Here is an 18,303-nt window from a genome sequence, read left to right as displayed (position 1 = left end):
TCCAAATTACATCATCAAATACACTATTATGGCTACAAACTTGAAATTGTTGAAAGAAACCAAAAAAAAAAAAAAGGCAAAAATGACCCTTTTCTGGGGTCAAGAGGTTGGAATAAAATGAAGACTTTGTAACATGCAATATATTGAGATGCTGTCTTGTCTTATCTAGTTCAAATTAGCTCTAATGGTGTCTTATAGCATGTACTTAAAAAAGGTATTATTTAGTTAATAACCATCTTACTCTTATCTTCACAAAATAATAAATGAAGTTAGGTTCTCTTTTAATAATAATTTTACCACTTTTCTTTTCCCACTCGGACAAGGACAGTTTTCTGAAAGTAATTAAAATCACTTAACGCATGATACAGTATCATAGACAGACCGGGACACTCTCCCGTCGGCAAGTAAAGTAAACCATTTCACCTAAAGAAATATCAAACCAAAACGACACCGTTTTACAACCACCAACGACAACGAGCCTCGTCAAACACGAATATAAAAACATGTACTAACATAACGGAAGGCTCAAACTGATTCCTACCGACACTTGGCTCCCGAATCTACAGCTTCGGATTCTTCCGAGCCTAAGCTTTGTGTCCTCTGACAACTGACAATCACTCTCTCTCTCTCTCTATCTTCTACTAAGCATGAATTGAAACCAAGCTCTTTGGTTAGTGCTCTGCTTTTTCTTCCCCTGCAAAAAAAAAACGCTTTCTTTTTCCATTTTATCAGTCGCTGCTATGGACTGACCAATCACGTTCTCGATCTTCTTTGTCAATTCCCCAGTTTCGATTTTCTTCCGTTTTCATGGGTCGTTTTTGCCCATGAGGAAAGTTTGATTTTTGAACCTGAATTCTGAACAAGCTTTAGTAACGCTAAAGTGGGTAGTCAATAATAACTTTCAATCCCAATTTCGAAAAAAACAACAACGAAACAATATGATTCACGCAAAATCAGACTCGGACGTCACGAGTCTGGACCCTTCGTCGCCGAGATCACCAAAACGACCGGTTTACTACGTTCAGAGCCCATCGAGGGACTCCCACGATGGAGATAAATCGTCTTCGATGCAAGCAACGCCGGCCTTTAACAGTCCAATGGAGAGTCCTTCACATCCTTCTTACGGTCGCCACTCGAGGACTTCCTCGGCTAGTCGATTTTCCGGGAACTTCCGGTCGTCTTCTGGCCGAAAAGTTAGCCGGAAGAGAAACGAGAAAGGTTGGCCGGAGTGTGATGTGATTGAGGAAGAAGGAAACTACGATGAGTTTTATGGGGACAAAGGAGTGGCCAGACGGTGTCAGATTCTGATTGCTTTGCTTGGCTTTATTCTCATATTCTCTGTTTTTTGCTTAATTTTATGGGGAGCTGCCAGGCCTTATAAGGCTCGGATCTCTCTCAAGGTAATAAGCTTTATTAAAATATTATTACTATGAATTGGGTTATAATAGCCCATGCCTTTATTTAATGGTGTATTTGAAGTTCACCTTTTGGTCTCGGATCTTTGATTATAATAAACTTCATAGTACATACAAATAAGTCAAAAGGGTGGTGTGTGTGTGTGAGAAAGATTGAGTATTTTTTTAACAACTTTTTTGATTGCAGTCATTGACTGTGCATAATTTCTACTTTGGGGAGGGATCAGACATGACTGGAGTCCCAACAAAGTTGTTGACAATGAACTGTTCAGTAAGAATGAGTGTGTATAATCCTGCTACATTTTTCGGCATTCATGTGACCTCCTCTCCTATAATCCTTATGTATTCGGAGATTGCAGTTGCTAAAGGCCAGGTAATTCATAACACTACTTTTCTCCTCTAACTAACTAAACTCCTATATTTTCAACGAAAAAGAAAACTACTTAATTTCAGCATTGAACACAACATCAGGTGCCACTCTCATGTGTTAAGTTATATTAATAATCACTACACTTAAAGATTTTCCTTGAAACTCTTGAGTGGTTGTCTTATTGGATGTAACTTGTGGTTATGGATTGTATTTGTAGTTGAAGAAGTATTACCAGCCAAGGAAGAGCCACCGGACGGTGTCTGTGAATCTTCAAGGAATAAAGGTGCCTCTATACGGCGCAGGAGGTAGCTTAGCAGTCTCAGACAACGATAGCGAAGTTCCGATGACTCTGGTGTTCGAAGTACGATCAAAGGGTCATGTGGTGGGAAAGTTGGTAAAGTCATCGCACCGAAGACGCATAACTTGTTCTCTTAATATTGACTCTCATAAATCGAAGCCAATCAAGTTTAAGCATGATTCTTGTATGTTTGAGTGAATTACATCTATAGCAGCAGTTCTCAATGGAGGACTGAGTAGCTGTTTTTTCTTACTAGAGTTATGTGCTCCCCCTCATAGTAGTTGAAATTGTTTTGAGGTAAAATTCATTGATATTTATTGACACTAGAGAGAGAGAGAGAGTTGTTCTTCTTTTTTGGTCATCTGTAATGAGAAGATTTTTGTCTCAATCTTTGTAGTAATAAGTTAATACAGTCCATAATTAAAGTCATGGTTAAAACAAAGACAAAATTTAAGCAAGCTAATGGTCAAGACTCGAATTGTTATTTATTTGTGTAACTTAGAAAGAAATGCTTTTTAAATGCACTTTCAAGGGTTGACTTTATATTTCATCAAGTAGACTTTTTCAGTTTTCAAACAATGGTAAAATTACATGTTATAATGAAAATAATCACTGAGCTGCTGGAGCACTCTCCTGCTTATCCACAGCACAACCAGTCTCCAGAACTGTGCCACCAATTCTCTTTGGAGGCCAATAGCGAAATATCGATCTTCCTAGTATATTCTTGGCTGGTAGAGGACCCCTAAATCATTATAATATTTGTTGAAAATCAGAAAGCGAAGAAAGAAACGCGAAACAAATTTAAGATTCTTCCATAATGTGACCTCATAAAGGTATGAGTTTAAGATGCATTACCAAACGTGTGAATCATAGCTGTTATTGCGGTTGTCGCCCATCACGAAGACTGAATTTTCTGGTACACGCTGTATTGTTAATACTTCTTGGTCAGTTTGTTCCAAATCATTATGTCTATGTTTCAGAAATTTCTTTGGAGAAATAGAAAAATAGAATAAATCAATAAAGAAATATGATACGCACTACAGGTGACATGTTGTAAGAAGGTGATTCAAGGATGAACTTCTCATTTCTTTCTACTCCATTAACGATTAGCTTCCCATTACGAACCTGAAACCAGACAGTTCCCTACAGTTAGATTCTAGTTACCGAAAACTGTCAAAGCAAATATATTGGAAGAGAAAAGTGAAAGAGACTTAGGTCAACATATATGCTTAATGCATGAACATGCAAACAAAAATATAATCAAACGGGTTAAAGATTCTCTGTAATGCCTCACATTTTTGTACCTTTTCATATTTTACACAATTGACAAATACAACATGACATTCATCTAAGCTAAAGAAAACTATCATTTAACGAAAACACAAGCAATGCTAACAAGAGATGGAGATAAGAATTCATAGAGTTCTTTAGACCACTGTACCTACCTCTACAATATCTCCTTCCTTAGCAACAATTCTTTTAATGAAGACATCATCGTCAGTGTAGCCCACTTCTTGAAGAGCAGGCGGACTTTTGAATATCACAATATCATTAGCACATGGCTTTCTGAAATAGTAAGAGACCTGAAGAAAATCACATAAATGATTGTTAGACAATGATTCAAAACTGCGTGTTTTACATTGAAAACAAAAGAAAGCATTTTTTTCAAAAGTTTCAGTTACATTATTTTCAAGCAATTGTATCAAATAGAGAATCCCTTCTGTTTAAAAAATTTTAAAATGCTCACAACAGTCCTATATCTTCATTTTATACTTGAGGAAGGAGCAGTGACTTGAGTGACGAATTGGAACTTGCACTTGTTCACAAAGCCAGATTATAGAGCCCCAAGGGTTGGTCTAGTGGTAAGGAAGAATGTTGGAAAGTGCTGGTAGGCATTGTTCCCTTCCAAGGTTCAAATCCCCCCCCTAGACTCAAAATCTTGGGGTCACTGGAGGCCTCTCATGGTCGAACTGCCAGGGCTAAAAATTAAAATTAATAAATAAAGCCAGATTATAAGAAGATGGGTCAAATAACTCTACGAAATACTTAGCTAGTTTGGTGAGATTGTGTGGTAGTTCAGATGGAAAACGAATATGGAAGCTACAAGTTCAGAGATACCGAGTTGTAAGGCTCATATGAATCTTATTTTATTTTTTTTCAGAAAGCTATAAGCCTAACTGGGGTTCAATTGTTACTTTATCAAGTAGCCCTTAGTCCTAGCTGGGGTTCAAATCCCAGATCCCATGCCACACACACTCACCAAACCACACAATTTCTGACTTATAGTCCACCTAAGGCACAGCTTTTCAACAAGTAGTTGGCTATAGGGAAGTCAAATACTCAATAGGTGTGGCAAAAGGCAAAGGATAATATATTTTTACGGTTTTATTCTCGCTTGGTGCATCTCAAGCGAAATCAGAGACGAAGAATCATTTCTTCATTCAGTTTCCCCTCTCAATTCAAGTATTGGTAAAGCTTCAAGGCAGTGCATTGACTTGTTTATAGATAAAATCAAATGGCAGTATGTTGGTCCTTAAATCTAGAAAGATGTAAATGGATCTTTGAAAAATTAGAGGATTGTCCCGAATCCTTATGGAATAGGTGGCATTGTGCTCCTATAATGCCAGCCAAATAATTTAACAAGCGCATGTTTTCGTTAATCACCATAAATCTTATCCTTTAATTTCATAATTGTCACAAGAAAATTATAAATGACACTGTATGACCAAGTGAAACACCATTTCAAAAATCAGATGCATTACACACGTCCAACAGGAAAATCGTTTGACTTCATTACAACTTAAATCTTTGTGAGCCATATGAACACTTTAACTCACAATAGATTACTGAAACCAAGAGCTCATTATTCATATTAACCCCCAATTCCCAGAAAACAGTGTAAATGAACAGAAAGAATTTATGTACAAAATTACCTTCTCTGCAATTACATGGTCTCCGACATCAAATGTAGGATACATCGACAAGGAAGGAATGTACCTCGGTTCAGCCACGAAAGTCCTGAAAGCAATCGAAACTGCTATGGCAGCAAAGACCGTCTTTGCATCATCGGAAGTAAAATTGACCCAGTCAGACAAACCCCCACCTTTTTTCTCCAGCTGCCCATCACCCCCACCCCCACCGTCGCCGCCACTTCCTCCTCCTCCTCCGCCATCATCGACCCCTCCACTGTCCACTGCCGACTTTGTTTCGTCGCCAGAGTCCTTGACAGCATTGCAACGAAGAGTATGAAAGTGGGTTCTTGGATTGACGAGCTTTAAGCCAAGAAAAGCAGGAGGTTTATATGTGGAATAAGGTGAAGTTGAAAGATGTGATGTGAAACTAGGGTGGAAGAAGGTGAGGGGTTGGGTGTGAGTTGAAATGGAGAGTTTGAGAGAAGGTAAAGGAGAAATTTGATGCAGAGACTGCATATTCTCTTCTTCTTCTCTCAAAAAGTGGAAAATGAGTAGAATTCAATCCTCAAAATCTAAGCTTTGGGGGTTATTTGATTAATTACACCGCGCAATAGAGATGTACTCTTCACCCTTCTAAAAATACTTCAATATTAATCCTTTCTCAAATTTACTACCATATCTCATACATCATTTGATATATTATTTGCTTATTAGAAAAAAGACAAAAAAAAAAAAAAATAGTAGGACAGCCAAATTTTGGCAAGGCTAATTAGTAATTTTTCTCTCTAAACTTTGACATGTACTAAATTGTATTCTCTGAACTTTTTTGGCGGTTAAAAATTTCCCCAAACTATTGAAATTGTTAAATTTAAGGATTTTTGTTTAATTTTAGTAAAAAATATTAACATGGATGAAAGTTCAAGGGGCATCATTTAGAACATATCAAAGTTTGAGGGGTATGATTTGGTAGATATCAAAGTATTGGGAGCATGGTTTAGTATATAAACAATCACGTAGATATCAAAGTATTGGGAGCATGGTTTAGTATATAAACAATCACCGAAACAGTGAAATTGAATGAAATTAAACAAAAATCCTTAAATTTAACAATCGCAATAGTTCGAGGGGAATTTTTAACGACAAAAAAAGTTCGAAGGGCACGATTTACTACATGTCAAAGTTTAGGGGAAAAAATTACTAATTAGCCTTTTGCCAATAATATTTTATTTTATCTTTTTTTTACATCATTTTATTATATATTTTTACTTTTAAAAATACTTCAATAGCATAACACCTTTTAAGAATGTTATCATTGTGATCTCACACATTATTATTTAATATATTATTTATTTTAATTATAAATGTCATCACACTAAATTTAAAGAAATCATATCTTTATATATAAAATGTGACTATTTAACGATTTTTATTAGTTTAATAAAATATTTTAAAAATATAAGATTCTGGTAAATTTAACTATGTTAGTAAGGTTAGTTTTATAAATATATATATAAGGAGTATGTTTCAATGGTTATATTAAATATGTAACCATCATGGTTGTATTTTTTTTTAGTCATTAAATTACTATTGAATGGTCGTGATTAATTTAAAAATTAAATAAAAATAAATAATAATTAACTTATAACCTAATACCTAATAATTTCCTTAAAAAAAATTAATGAAGATTAATTATATTTTAATATTAAAGTAATTATAATTATTAATTAATTTTTCGTAATTTATTATTATATAATAATCTTTTAGCAATTTTTTTGCCTTTAAATTATTAAAAATTTTATAACAAAACTCTCTATAATTTTATAATTTAAAATTTTATTATACTTATAACTTTAATTAAAATTTATTACACTTAATTATTTAGTTTTTTATTTAAATATTTAAAAAGTAAAAAATGAAATAGGTGAATGTATTTTAAATTTCAATTTTTGGCCTTAATAATACAAGCCATATCAAAATTTATACCCTTCCTTAATTTGTACAAATTTAGTCCATTAATTACATGAACTTCCCATTTTACCCTTTTTTAAAAAAAAAATAAAATAAAATAGCTAAAATCTGAAATGATCTTTCTCTCTCTTCCCGCTTCCCTCTCTCTCGTGCACCACTCTCTCTCTCTAGAAAAAAACTGAAAAATTAATCAAAAAATTTCCCTCTATCCGTCCCACTCTCTCGTCACTCTCTTTATTCCCTGTTGAATGGTTGTTTTCTCGGTGGGTGTTGGTGGAAAACCGAAGCACAACTCAATATCACTCAAGAATCTTACACCATTATAATGGGTAAGTTGTATTTTAAGCATTTTGTTTGACTTTATGTAGTTTAAAATTGTTATATGTGTGTCTTTTGTTGGAACTGCTGTTTTTTGGTCTGAAATTGTTGAGATACGCGGATCCGGTTTTCGATCGAATGCAGGTTTTCCAGTGTTATCGATGATATATCGATACTATGTCGATGGTTTGTCGATGATTACAAAAGGAAAGGTCAGTGACGACCATTATCGACGTTATGTCGACATAATGTCGACATGTTGTCGACATCATGCAACCAACATGGTATTTACTATTTGTCGACATTTTGTCGACATTTTGTCGACAACAAGCATTTTTCTTTTTTTTAGAAGTTGTCGATATTTTGTCGACATCATGTCGACAAAATATCGATGCAAATGAAAAAAAACCGTGAATAAAACATAAACATAACATAACATTAACATGAAATAAAGTTCATTAAAAACATAACATAACATAAAAAAACATAAAAAAAAAACAGAAAATAAAGTTCATAAAAAAAAAAAAACAAACATTAAATAAAACTCACCACAAGCCATAACATAAGAAATTATTTTTTTTTAAATTCTTTGGCTTGTGGGTGAGCCTTGCAATACTTGCATAATGTTCCAGGCTTCACTGGTTTACCGTTAAAGATGCCTAGTTTGCAACGACGGCATCCTTCGGGGAACACGAGTGGTGGAGCCGGCCATACACCGATTTTGCAAAAATGTGCTTCAAGTTGCACGAACACCGAACTCGTTCCCACCTCGTTCTCTTTCGAAAGCTCTTTGGGCGTCAAAAACTTTCTGCATTTCAGGAGTAACTATGCCAACATCAGGCTCCTGCTTCAGCTCTTCAGGAGTTAAGATGGGAAATTTGCCGTTCTTTCTTGGGGCCATATTTAGAACTTAAGAATAAGAGAAATTTTTAAGAGTAAGAGAGAAGTAGAAGACAAGAGCACTTATGAATAAGAAAGGGATTTGCTTTTATAGAGCAGTAAACATGTTGGGAATGTATGAAAATTTAATGGTCATTAAATGCGTAACTGTACAGGTAAAACGCATGAAATGGTGTATTTGTCGACTGAATGTCGATACTAAGTCGACATGATGTCGACAACATGCCAATTTAGTGTCACTGCTAACACATTTGTCGATGCCATGTCGACGTCATGTCGACATGTTGTCGATAGGACACGTGTCTGACATGCAACGTGTCAGTTGGGAAGGGTTGTTGGGAACGTAGGTAAAATTTATTAACATTAAATGTGCAACCGTTGTTAATTGTCGATTGAATGTCGATGGTATGTCGATATTATGTCGATGGTGAGCATGCTTGGTGTGGTTGTCGACTGTATGTCGATAGTATGTCGACACAATATCGACAATCAGTGCCCTTATTTCTGCTGTTGTGATTATCGACATTATGTCTATTGATATCGATGGGATGTCGATTTTTATTTTTTTTTGGGTGTTTTTTCCTTTACTCACCTTGTTTTTTTGGTTTGCAATTGCAGGAGACAAAGTGTTCCTTGTTGTATCGTACGATGGTGTTTGGTTATGTGAGAATTATAATTGGATCTACAAAGCAAATAGCGGCTTGACGTTGTGATTACAACCGAGACAACCCTACAAGAACTGCGACAAATTTTATATGAAGAGTTGGAAGTTGATCCGGTAGCGTATGATTTAAAGTTGGAGATTTGTTCCTTGTACATGAAGGGAAAAATGGTTGCGCCAGAGGTTATTAAGAGAGAACGCCAACTGAGAACGTTTTTAGAGATGAGGGCAATAATGTCAAATACAGAGTTTATGCCATTATTCGTGACCAAGGTGAGAAAAGTTGGGAATTCGGAGCCTACGCCGCCTACTAATCCTCTCCCTCGGAGTGTGGTAGGGTCTTGCGTTCCCGAAACAGATGTTGGGATTGGTGTGAATGAGGAGGTTCCGGCCAATTTAGAGGTTCCGACCAATTTAGAGGTTCCGACCAATGTAGGGCAAGAACAAGAAGCGACAGGATTTCATCAGTTTGAAGAGTTCGATACACCCTTCTACAATAACGATCCTATTGTAGATTTGAATATGGACGATGAACATGATTTAGCAGTCGATGAACCCGTAGCGGGACCATTGTTGAGGTTAGAGTGTGTACCGAGTAACCAAGGTACACAGCGAGAACGACAACCTCGTAGTGAAAATCGCACTACACACGGAACTAGCGGTAGTCGACCGGGCGGGCGAAGAACATGCTCGTCATGCAACGTTCTCAACGTTCTCCTCTTTTGAAGTTTGTACCAAGTTCAAAGCTCCCATGTGGACAAAGGAAGATATAATGGAAAATCATGAGCTAACTACTTGTTTACAAAGTAAGGAAGCGAGGGTGATAGAGCTTGGTAATTTTTATGAAAACAAGGAAGAACTGAGACAAGTAGTGGGTAGGTTTGCACTTAATAACAATTTCGAGTGGATGGTGAAGAAGTCATCCCCTGATGTGTTGTACGTTACATGCAAGGCTCCAGATTGTAAATGGAGATTGAGGGGGAGGAAGAAGATGCATTCTGACAACTTTGAGGTCACTGTATTTCACAATGAACACACATGTAACTTGAATGCGAGACGTTCAGATCACCGTCAAGCAGCACCATGGGTAGTTGGCCACCTTATTAAGGGGAAGTACACCCAAGACGGAACTAAGTACAAGGCTAAAGACATACAGAGGGACATGTTTGACAACTACGGTATCAGTATGAGTTATGTGAAGGCGTGGAGGTGCAGGGAGATGGGACTTACGTATAGGGGTACGCCTGAGTTTTCATACATGAAGCTTCCTGGGTACTTGTACATGCTGGAACAGAAGAATCCAGGTACCATTACTGACTTGTACTTAGAGGATGAGCGGTTCAAGTACTGTTTTATATCACTCGGTGCATGTAGAAGGGGCTTTTCTTTTTGTCGTCTGTTTTGAGTATCGCTGGCACCTTCTTGAAGACGAAGTACGGCGGTATAATGTTAGTTCTTTGTGGCATACGATGCGAACAACCAATTGTTGCCGGTTGCTTATGGTATCGTTGACAGTGAGAATAACGACTCCTGGACGTATTTCTTACAGAAGTTGAGGGTAGCAATTGGCGTGGTTGAGAACTTAGTGTTTGTGTCAGATAGGCATCAAAGCATTGATCATGCTGTTGAACTCGTTTTTCCCGAAGTAGTCCACTGTGCATGCTATCACCACATTGTTATGAACGTGAACGCCAAATTCAAGACTGATGCTTTTCACAACCAAATATATAATGTTGCTTACGCATGGTCGAAGACTGAATGCGATAGAGAGTTCGAGAAGCTTAGAAAGATGAATCCGGCCATTGCTGCATATGTGGAGAGTATAGGGTTTGAGAAGTGGGCTCACCCTTATTGTTTGGGCGATAGATACAACATCATGACGAGCAACGCCGAAAGCTTCAATAGTGTCACGAAGAGTTCAGGAAATATCCAATAACTACTTTGGTTGAATTTATCAGGTTCACACTCCAATCGTGGTTCGCTGATCGCCTCGAAAATGCTGACAAATGTGCCACCCCTTTGGCCACGCTCTTTGAAAAAAACTTGGCAAAAATTCATGAAAATGCAAGGTACAGTCGCGTCCAACGAAATGGAGCCAATTTGTATAACGTTGGTAGGGAACCTAACGGTGAAAGAGGTGGTGATGTGAATCTAGTTGAAAGAACATGCACCTGCGGCGTGTTCACGTTATTGAAACTCCCTTGCCTTCATGCATGTGCGGCGGCATTGAAAACGAACACAAGTGTGTACACGCTTTGCTCACCTTATTATTCAAAAGAAACGTGGAGGAAGATTTACGATGATACCATCAATCTTGCTGGTGACGAGGATGATTGGGTTCTCCCAGAACACATCAAGAATATGAAAGTTGGGGTACTGTGGAAAAGAAGCCCGTAGGTCGTCCAAGAAAAAGCAACGCCGGAAGAAGACGGGAGAACCGTTTCCGTCCGAGTGATAAAAAGGTTACGTACCACGACCGCAGCCGCCGTGGCGATTCGAGCCACAACGAGCAACATGCAAAGCCCGCATCTGAGGCGTCTTGTACGTATTCGTTGGGAAATTTGATATATTGTAATGATGCATATTTTGTCATAGTTATTTTTGTTGAGGTTGAATATTTTTCAAATATTTTAATTATTTTTAGGTTTAATAGTTATTTTTGTTGAATAATATTGATATTTTATATTTGAAACCACGAATAATTATCAAAATTTGAACGAAAAGAAAATCTATATATACATAACTGTAATGTTAATTACACAAAATATACAATGTCCCAATAATTACACATATAATCAGCCGACATTTTGGTAAAATAAATCGACACACCACCGTTGACGAAACATAGCTATCCTGGTACGGCGTCACATCGGTCAATCCACGCCGCATCATGAGATGCTCCACATACTCAATGCAATAGACGCCACAATCACCACTAAATGCAAAATAAAATGTAAAGTCGATCTAACGTAAAACATATTTTAATACTACGGTACTTTTTTATCGCTATGTGCACAGTTTGCGACTTCGGAACTAACTCGTGAGTGGCTCGAGTCGCGTGCATTTTTGGAAGCACCGTGATGTCACGGTTAGCTAACGCCATGATCCGGTTGTTATGTGGAAATTCCCGGTTGCAAGGATTAGCGAGGGCGGCGGTTCGCCCAAACCTTCGGGATGGGTTCCAAGGCGGTCCAATGACGGACGGGAATCACGGTCGTAGACATTAATTTTCCACGGCTCTATGTCGACTTCAACCGTGACCCGGTGCCTTGCCTCGGGAAGGTTCGGAACGAAGTAAATAAACTCGTTACCCCTCCATCTCTCAAAGACTTGGGACCGTAATTACGAGAACAACGAAACAATTAACAAACCATAATAATCTTCCCAAACAATTAACATTTAAAATCTTACTAAAACAATACCTTATGAGCCCCTCTGCAGTAGTCCAGGATATAATCCTCCCATTTAAAGTTTTTCCTCGGACCCTTGTGGCTCGTCCATGCACTGCTCATCATGGCGGTCACGAATGTGGAGAGAATGATACCCTTCTGAGGAAATGTCAGTGGATAGTCGGTGCGTCGCCTCCTCAGCATATGCATTGCTGCATCTATATCTTGCATATAAAGGGAAATGTCGATTAGACAAAAAAATATATTAATTGCACATAAAGTTGTAAAGTGAAGTAATATTAGAAAATACTTTACTTACGTCATCTGTAAGCCATTCCTTTGGTGTGAGCATTATCCAAAAGAATCTGGACCGTAATCACCACTTCTCAAATCCCGAAGTCGGTGGTTCGGAATGAGTCCAACACACCACTTTCGGAAAGTGGTTAACAATTTCTCATCCCAGGTGGCTCCGGGGGATCAAAAGTCGAAGATGGCCTATGTCTCCTCTTCATCTCCGTATAGTCACCGAACCATACGGAGGCTTTCTCTTCCTCTTCCGACTCTTAACCACTGCAGGTTGTGCCTCTATCGACAGAATCTCACCCTGCGACTCGGTGTCATGTACATGGATAAGAGGTTGTGCCTCGATCGGAGTCGCTGGAGCTCCCTCATAAGGATCGTAATCGTCGGGGAAGACCTCATCCTCTTCTACTGGGGGTGAAGCGGTGGTGGTGGGGTAGATGGATCTGTTGGGGCCTCCGGTCTTGAAGGCATCGTTGGCGGACGATTCAACATGGTCAATATGTGTACGAGCTGCTCCATAATTACGTTCGACCACCCTTCGGCTCTACATGGCCGGTCTCGTATGCCTTCTTCGGCTCGACATGAACAAAGATACGGACCACGAGTGTCGGCCTCGATCCTATCCAATCGAGCCACTAAATCGAGTGTACTCGGCACCCCGAACGCCCGATGAAGATGGTGCACCGGGCTGAGGTTACGAACCGGCTGAAAAAATATATATCAAAAATACGGTAAGCATACGATAATTCCACAATGTAACAAATATCACAAAACAAAAACAATAAAAAATAAAGACATAAAAAAAAAGTTCCAAAAATTGGTACACGAGTGTACGTTTTCACGAGTGTACGGGACTGAGTCTACGGTACCGACTACTGCCTCGGCCTCTGTGTCATCCACAACATCATCAACCAGGTTCTCCACACCATCGTAAGATATGGTCCTCACAAATGCCTCCTCCTCTGTCCGTGGAAGTAGCCCCTTCACCACTTCAAGATTCTGTTTATGGTTCAATAAATATCAAAATAAAACCATTTAGCATTTATTACAAGCATTTATGTTAAATAATTATTACGAACATAAGTGAAAATCATACCCGTCTAGAAAATAATGCAGCGACGTCTTTCTTCCCAATATCGCCTTTGCTCGTCCGGCTAAGCATCCCGGGGAACCAAATCCCGTGGTTCGTGCCATACCTCTTCCCAACCTCCAAAATGGCCTCGTACGCCCAATATTATACTGCAGTGCGAAGCCATATGCTTGTGTATTTGCACTCGTGCTGAACATCCGAACTCAGCTTCTTCTCGTAGTTGGCCTTCTGTTTCAACATGTCTTTCTGAAGCGAGTGCATGAGTCTGGCGAATGAGTGCTTCCCCCAAGGAATCCGGAAGAAGAACTCGAGGTCTTCCACATATCTAAGTATGTGAGGCGTAATCAGCGCGTTTGCCTCGCGGCCCAGAAGCACTGACTCCACAAACAAGCACAAGCCGAGCTTGTACAAGTCTTCCGGGTTCGGCGGTTGTGAACCGAAGTTGGAGTGCTTCGTCTTCACACTATCGAGGCCAGGTTGAAATATCCGTTGATCAATCGGTCGACCCCGAGCGCGCGACCTGCGCAGCCTTCTCCTCTTCTGTTGGCCCCGAGGAGAAGTCCAAACCCGTAATGAGTGCAAACTCCAGCACCCCGAATCGGACCTCCTTCCGACCAACATAAAACCTCATCCTCAACTCCTCCTGAGCATCCACTTTCATTTTGTGGAGCATCAGCTGGTGAAATAACACCGAGGAGAAGGTCAAGGGTACGACATTCCAGAAGCTCCCGAAACGGCTTTCCTTCGCCGTGTTATTAAGGTTGAACTCCTCAAACCGAGCTTTAATTTTTGCAAAAATTCCAGTGCCCCTATATGTGACGCGGCCAGTAAAATGCTCGGGCGCTGGAATGATGAGTCTGGGAGCCATCTGAAAAAACAAAAAACAAATCAATATAACTGCCAAAAAAATTAAAAAATGGTCGACATAACATCGACATCATGTCGATATTCTGTCGACATTATCAAACAGTAAGTAAACAAAAAATTTGGTCGACAAACAGTCGATATACTGTCGACATGTTGTCGACATTATCACAAAAACAGTAACAAAATAACTTTGTGGACAACATATCGACAACCTGTCGACATCCTGTCGACATGTTGTCGACATTATGACAAAAACAGTAACAAAATAACTTTGTGGACAGCATATCGACAAACTGTCGACATCCTGTCGACATACAAATATATTTGCAGAAAACAACAATCGTCGACATAAGGTCGACATCATGTCGACATGCCATCGACATTATCAAACATATATCAACTACATAACAATGGTCGACAAGATATCGACATAAGGTCGATATGCTATCGACATTATAGACCTCCACTTTTATTCCAAAAAAGGTCGACATCCTATCGACATACCAATGATATCCTATCGACATACACTAACAACACAGACTCAAACACTTTCAATCTTGTCGACATTATATCGATAACCTATCGACATGTCATCGACAACTTGTTTGAACAATAAAACACTACTGATTAACATGCAGAAAAACAAGCACAAGTTCGTATACACATCCTAAAACAATCTAATCAGAATAACATACACAAATTTCCATCCAATTCTATGAAAATTCTATTTTTTAATAAGAAAAAAACTTACCTTTGACTGTTCGTGGTTTTGGGGGCTACGACCTCTGTTCTGGTTTTGGTGGCTACGACCTCTGAAAATTGGTTGGGTTCCAATGTCGACCGTGGGTGTGGGTGGGTTGGGTTCCAATGTCGAGAGCAATAGGCAGAGAAAGAGAGAAAGAGAGAACGAGAACAGTAGATAGAGAGAGGGTTGGGTCAGGGTCGTGGGTGGGTGGCCGGAGTGGGGTCGTGGTCGTGGACTGCGTTGTTGGGTCGTTGGGTCGTCGTCGTGGAGTAACGTTCGAAAGTTGTAAACGACAGAGAGAGAACGAGAGAGGGAAAGAGAGGGAATAGCAAACGACAGAGAGAGAAAGAGAGAGTGAAAGAGGGAAAGACGGAAAGAGAGAGAGAGAATAGGAAAATTAAATTTGAGGGGTATTTTGGGTACAAATGAGTAATAGTGGAATTAATTTGTATAAATTAGTGGAGGGTATATATTTTGAAATGGGGTATTTTATTAGGGTCAATTAATGAAATTTCCCAAAAAAAAAAAATGACTAAACTCCTCTATCTTTTTTTTATAAGGAGTCATTTACTTAAAAAAACCAAACTAGAGTCAAAAAGCAAAGTCAAGCTCTCCTAAAAAACGAAGCAACCTCAAACTCAAATAGTCTAACTCATACTTAGTTCTTCTAGTTATAAAAAAAGAATAATTCAATATTATATAAAAATAGTTAATTATTTAAAAATTTATTATACAAGAAGAGACTTCTAATTTGTGTAAAAGAAGTCTAAATTTTGTAAAAAAAAAATAATAAAGTTTCATTGTAAATATTATAATTAAATGACTTAACTGTTAAAATAATTATAGTAAGAATTTACATAAAAAATTATTTATAAATATTAATTGCTAAAAGAGGTCTTGTTAAATATTCAATTAATTATTTAAAAAAAATAATTAATTCTAAAAAAAGAAGTTTTACTTATTGGTAACTTGCTATTACAGGTAAAAAAGAAATGTAACTATGATGGTTACAATAAAAATATAACAATGAGTAGTCACCCATAAATATAAATATTAATATTATTAATTTTAGATTAATTTAAATATATATAAATATTATTATTATTATTATTATCTGTTTTAGGTTAATTTAACTTATACCAATATTAGATTAATTTAATTATATATAAATATTAATATTATTTAACATTATTAATATTATTAAAATATATATTAATATTATTTGTAACATTATTATCTTTTATTGTTATTATTAATATAGGGAGTATGTTCAATTTTAATATTTTAAACTTTATATGTATTTTTCTCAAATTTTTAAAACTTTATATATTATTTTTTTTTTGAAGAAATTAATAAATATACGTGCACTTCACGTAATAATAAACTAGTATTAACATAAATAAGCATAACATAAAATTTTAAATTTTTACCAAAAAAAAAGGTTATACTAAATTTAAAAATAATTTTTAAAAGAAAAATTTGACTATCCATGCTTAAATGTATTGCATGATCTAATTATATACCACCCTATTAAATATCAAACAAAATATGCTATTTTTTTTAGTACCAAGTATACCCCTCAAGAATAAAACTAAATCCTTCCCCTCTATTCCCTCTCTTATTCTCGTCTCTCTCTCTCTACAAAGTCACACACAAGCACCTTTTGTCAGAGCACCATTTGCTAGAGCACCCTTTGTCGAAGTCCAACAACTTAGCTTGATAACCAAGTGTGTAGGAGTAACACAAACTTCCTTACCTACAGAGGCGAAACTATGTTGATCTATGCTGGGGCCATGGCCCCCCCTAACTTAACTTTGTGGTTTATTTATAATTAAATATATATGGTATTCTCATTACCCTCTTCAGCTAGTGATGTATTCTCATTATGGTGGAAGCAATTTTGGGGTTTAAAAATACTCAGGAAAATTTTACATTTTGCGTGGAGGGGTTTCCATGAAATCTTGCCTACACGTAACGGGTTGAACAAAAGAAATATAGTCTCTAACAATGCATCTGAGCTATGTGGTTTTGGAGGAGAGACCAATGCTCATGGTATTTTCTGGTGTCCCTTTGCACAAGAAATTTGGAAGCTACTGGATTTTAAATTTCTACATGAAGTGAGAGAGGTAATTAATTTTAAAAATGTAATACTATATGCTTCTAAGGTGGTAAAAAGGGAATTGTATGAAAAAATTATTATTAATGCTCGAGCCATATGGACGGAGAGAAATAAAATTACTCATGGTCAACAATTAAGATAGCCACAACAAATTGTTAAATGGATTGACAGTTATTATGAAACTATTGTATATGCTCGTGATGGAGCCAAGCATAGTAGCCTTACTCTTCAAAGAAATAGGAATAGTTTGGAAGTTCTACCTAGAGTTTCTCAAGAAGAACAGAGCCACACAATACTTATGGTTGATGCAGCAGTATTGAATAATACAAGTTCAGTAGGCTTAGGGCCTATTACCTTTTTAAAAGATAAAAGGGTGAGGTTAGCAGTATGCAAGCCTCTCAAAGGTTAGATAGTTCTTTAACTTTAAGGCAAATTTTTTCAATTTGTATAAGCCTTTAAATTTTCTAGCTTAAAGTTTTGAACAGATTTCGACACGTTGTTACATGGAGTGGTTTTATGTTTGAACAGTATTAGGTCTTGATTTACATGTTTCAGTTGACTTAAGGGCTATTATATTTTAATTGCTAAAAGGGTGAGGTTAGTTTTATGCTAACCTCTTAAAGCTTAGACAGTGGGATAACTTTAAAGCAAACTTTTTGATGTGTACAAGTTTTTAAAATATTTCTAGCTTCATGTTTGAGTACTATTTGGTGGTGTTTTATATAATGTAGATAAGTGTTTTTAGAAAGATTAGTTAGCCTGTGACAGTCAGTAGTCCCGTGATCCATAAGGGGAAATACCGGGTAAGCTGTGCAATCCCACATCGCCTGGGGAAGGTCAAGTGGGATGATTCTGAGACTGTGTAAGTATGGGACTGTACAGTTGAAGAGAGCTTAAATGGATTGATTGGTACTACCTATATCAACAAGGTGCATCTTCTTTTTCGGT

General features: G+C 37.4%; 2 protein-coding genes across 2 annotated transcripts; one reads left to right on the top strand and one right to left on the bottom strand.

Moving 5' to 3' along the window:
- Positions 1–245: 245 nt before the first annotated feature.
- On the top strand, positions 246–2,471 carry LOC115705188 (uncharacterized). The gene is made up of 3 exons (XM_030632439.2): positions 246–1,400; positions 1,603–1,788; positions 2,003–2,471. Exons 1-3 carry the CDS (start codon positions 939–941, stop codon positions 2,279–2,281), a joined length of 927 nt encoding a protein of 308 aa, XP_030488299.1. The 5' UTR covers positions 246–938; the 3' UTR covers positions 2,282–2,471.
- A 61-nt stretch (positions 2,472–2,532) lies between these two features.
- Positions 2,533–5,679, bottom strand: LOC115705189 (chloroplast processing peptidase). The gene is made up of 5 exons (XM_030632441.2): positions 5,017–5,679; positions 3,529–3,666; positions 3,122–3,208; positions 2,939–3,006; positions 2,533–2,825 (listed from the first exon to the last, which is right to left on the bottom strand). The coding sequence occupies exons 1-5, from the start codon at positions 5,509–5,511 to the stop codon at positions 2,693–2,695; spliced, it is 921 nt and encodes a 306-aa protein (XP_030488301.2). The 5' UTR covers positions 5,512–5,679; the 3' UTR covers positions 2,533–2,692.
- Between the last annotated feature and the right edge of the window lie 12,624 nt (positions 5,680–18,303).

The sequence above is a fragment of the Cannabis sativa genome, chromosome 1 (assembly GCF_029168945.1).
Source record: "Cannabis sativa cultivar Pink pepper isolate KNU-18-1 chromosome 1, ASM2916894v1, whole genome shotgun sequence".
NCBI lineage: Eukaryota > Viridiplantae > Streptophyta > Magnoliopsida > Rosales > Cannabaceae > Cannabis > Cannabis sativa.
The sequence above is the reverse complement of the archived record's forward strand: the minus strand, read 5'-3'. Positions and strand labels throughout refer to the sequence as shown.

Excerpts from the sequence above, each read along its gene's own strand:
- LOC115705189 (XM_030632441.2), bottom strand. The coding sequence starts at position 5,511 with ATGCAGTCTCTGCATCAAATTTCTCCTTTACCTTCTCTCAAACTCTCC. Across the intron at positions 3,667-5,016 it reads ACCATGTAATTGCAGAGAAG|GTCTCTTACTATTTCAGAAA; the intron begins GTAATTTTGTAC and ends GATTTTCTTCAG. Across the intron at positions 2,826-2,938 it reads AGCTATGATTCACACGTTTG|GGGTCCTCTACCAGCCAAGA; the intron begins GTAATGCATCTT and ends ATAATGATTTAG.
- LOC115705188 (XM_030632439.2), top strand. The coding sequence starts at position 939 with ATGATTCACGCAAAATCAGACTCGGACGTCACGAGTCTGGACCCTTCG. Across the intron at positions 1,401-1,602 it reads AGGCTCGGATCTCTCTCAAG|TCATTGACTGTGCATAATTT; the intron begins GTAATAAGCTTT and ends TTTTGATTGCAG. Across the intron at positions 1,789-2,002 it reads TTGCAGTTGCTAAAGGCCAG|TTGAAGAAGTATTACCAGCC; the intron begins GTAATTCATAAC and ends TTGTATTTGTAG.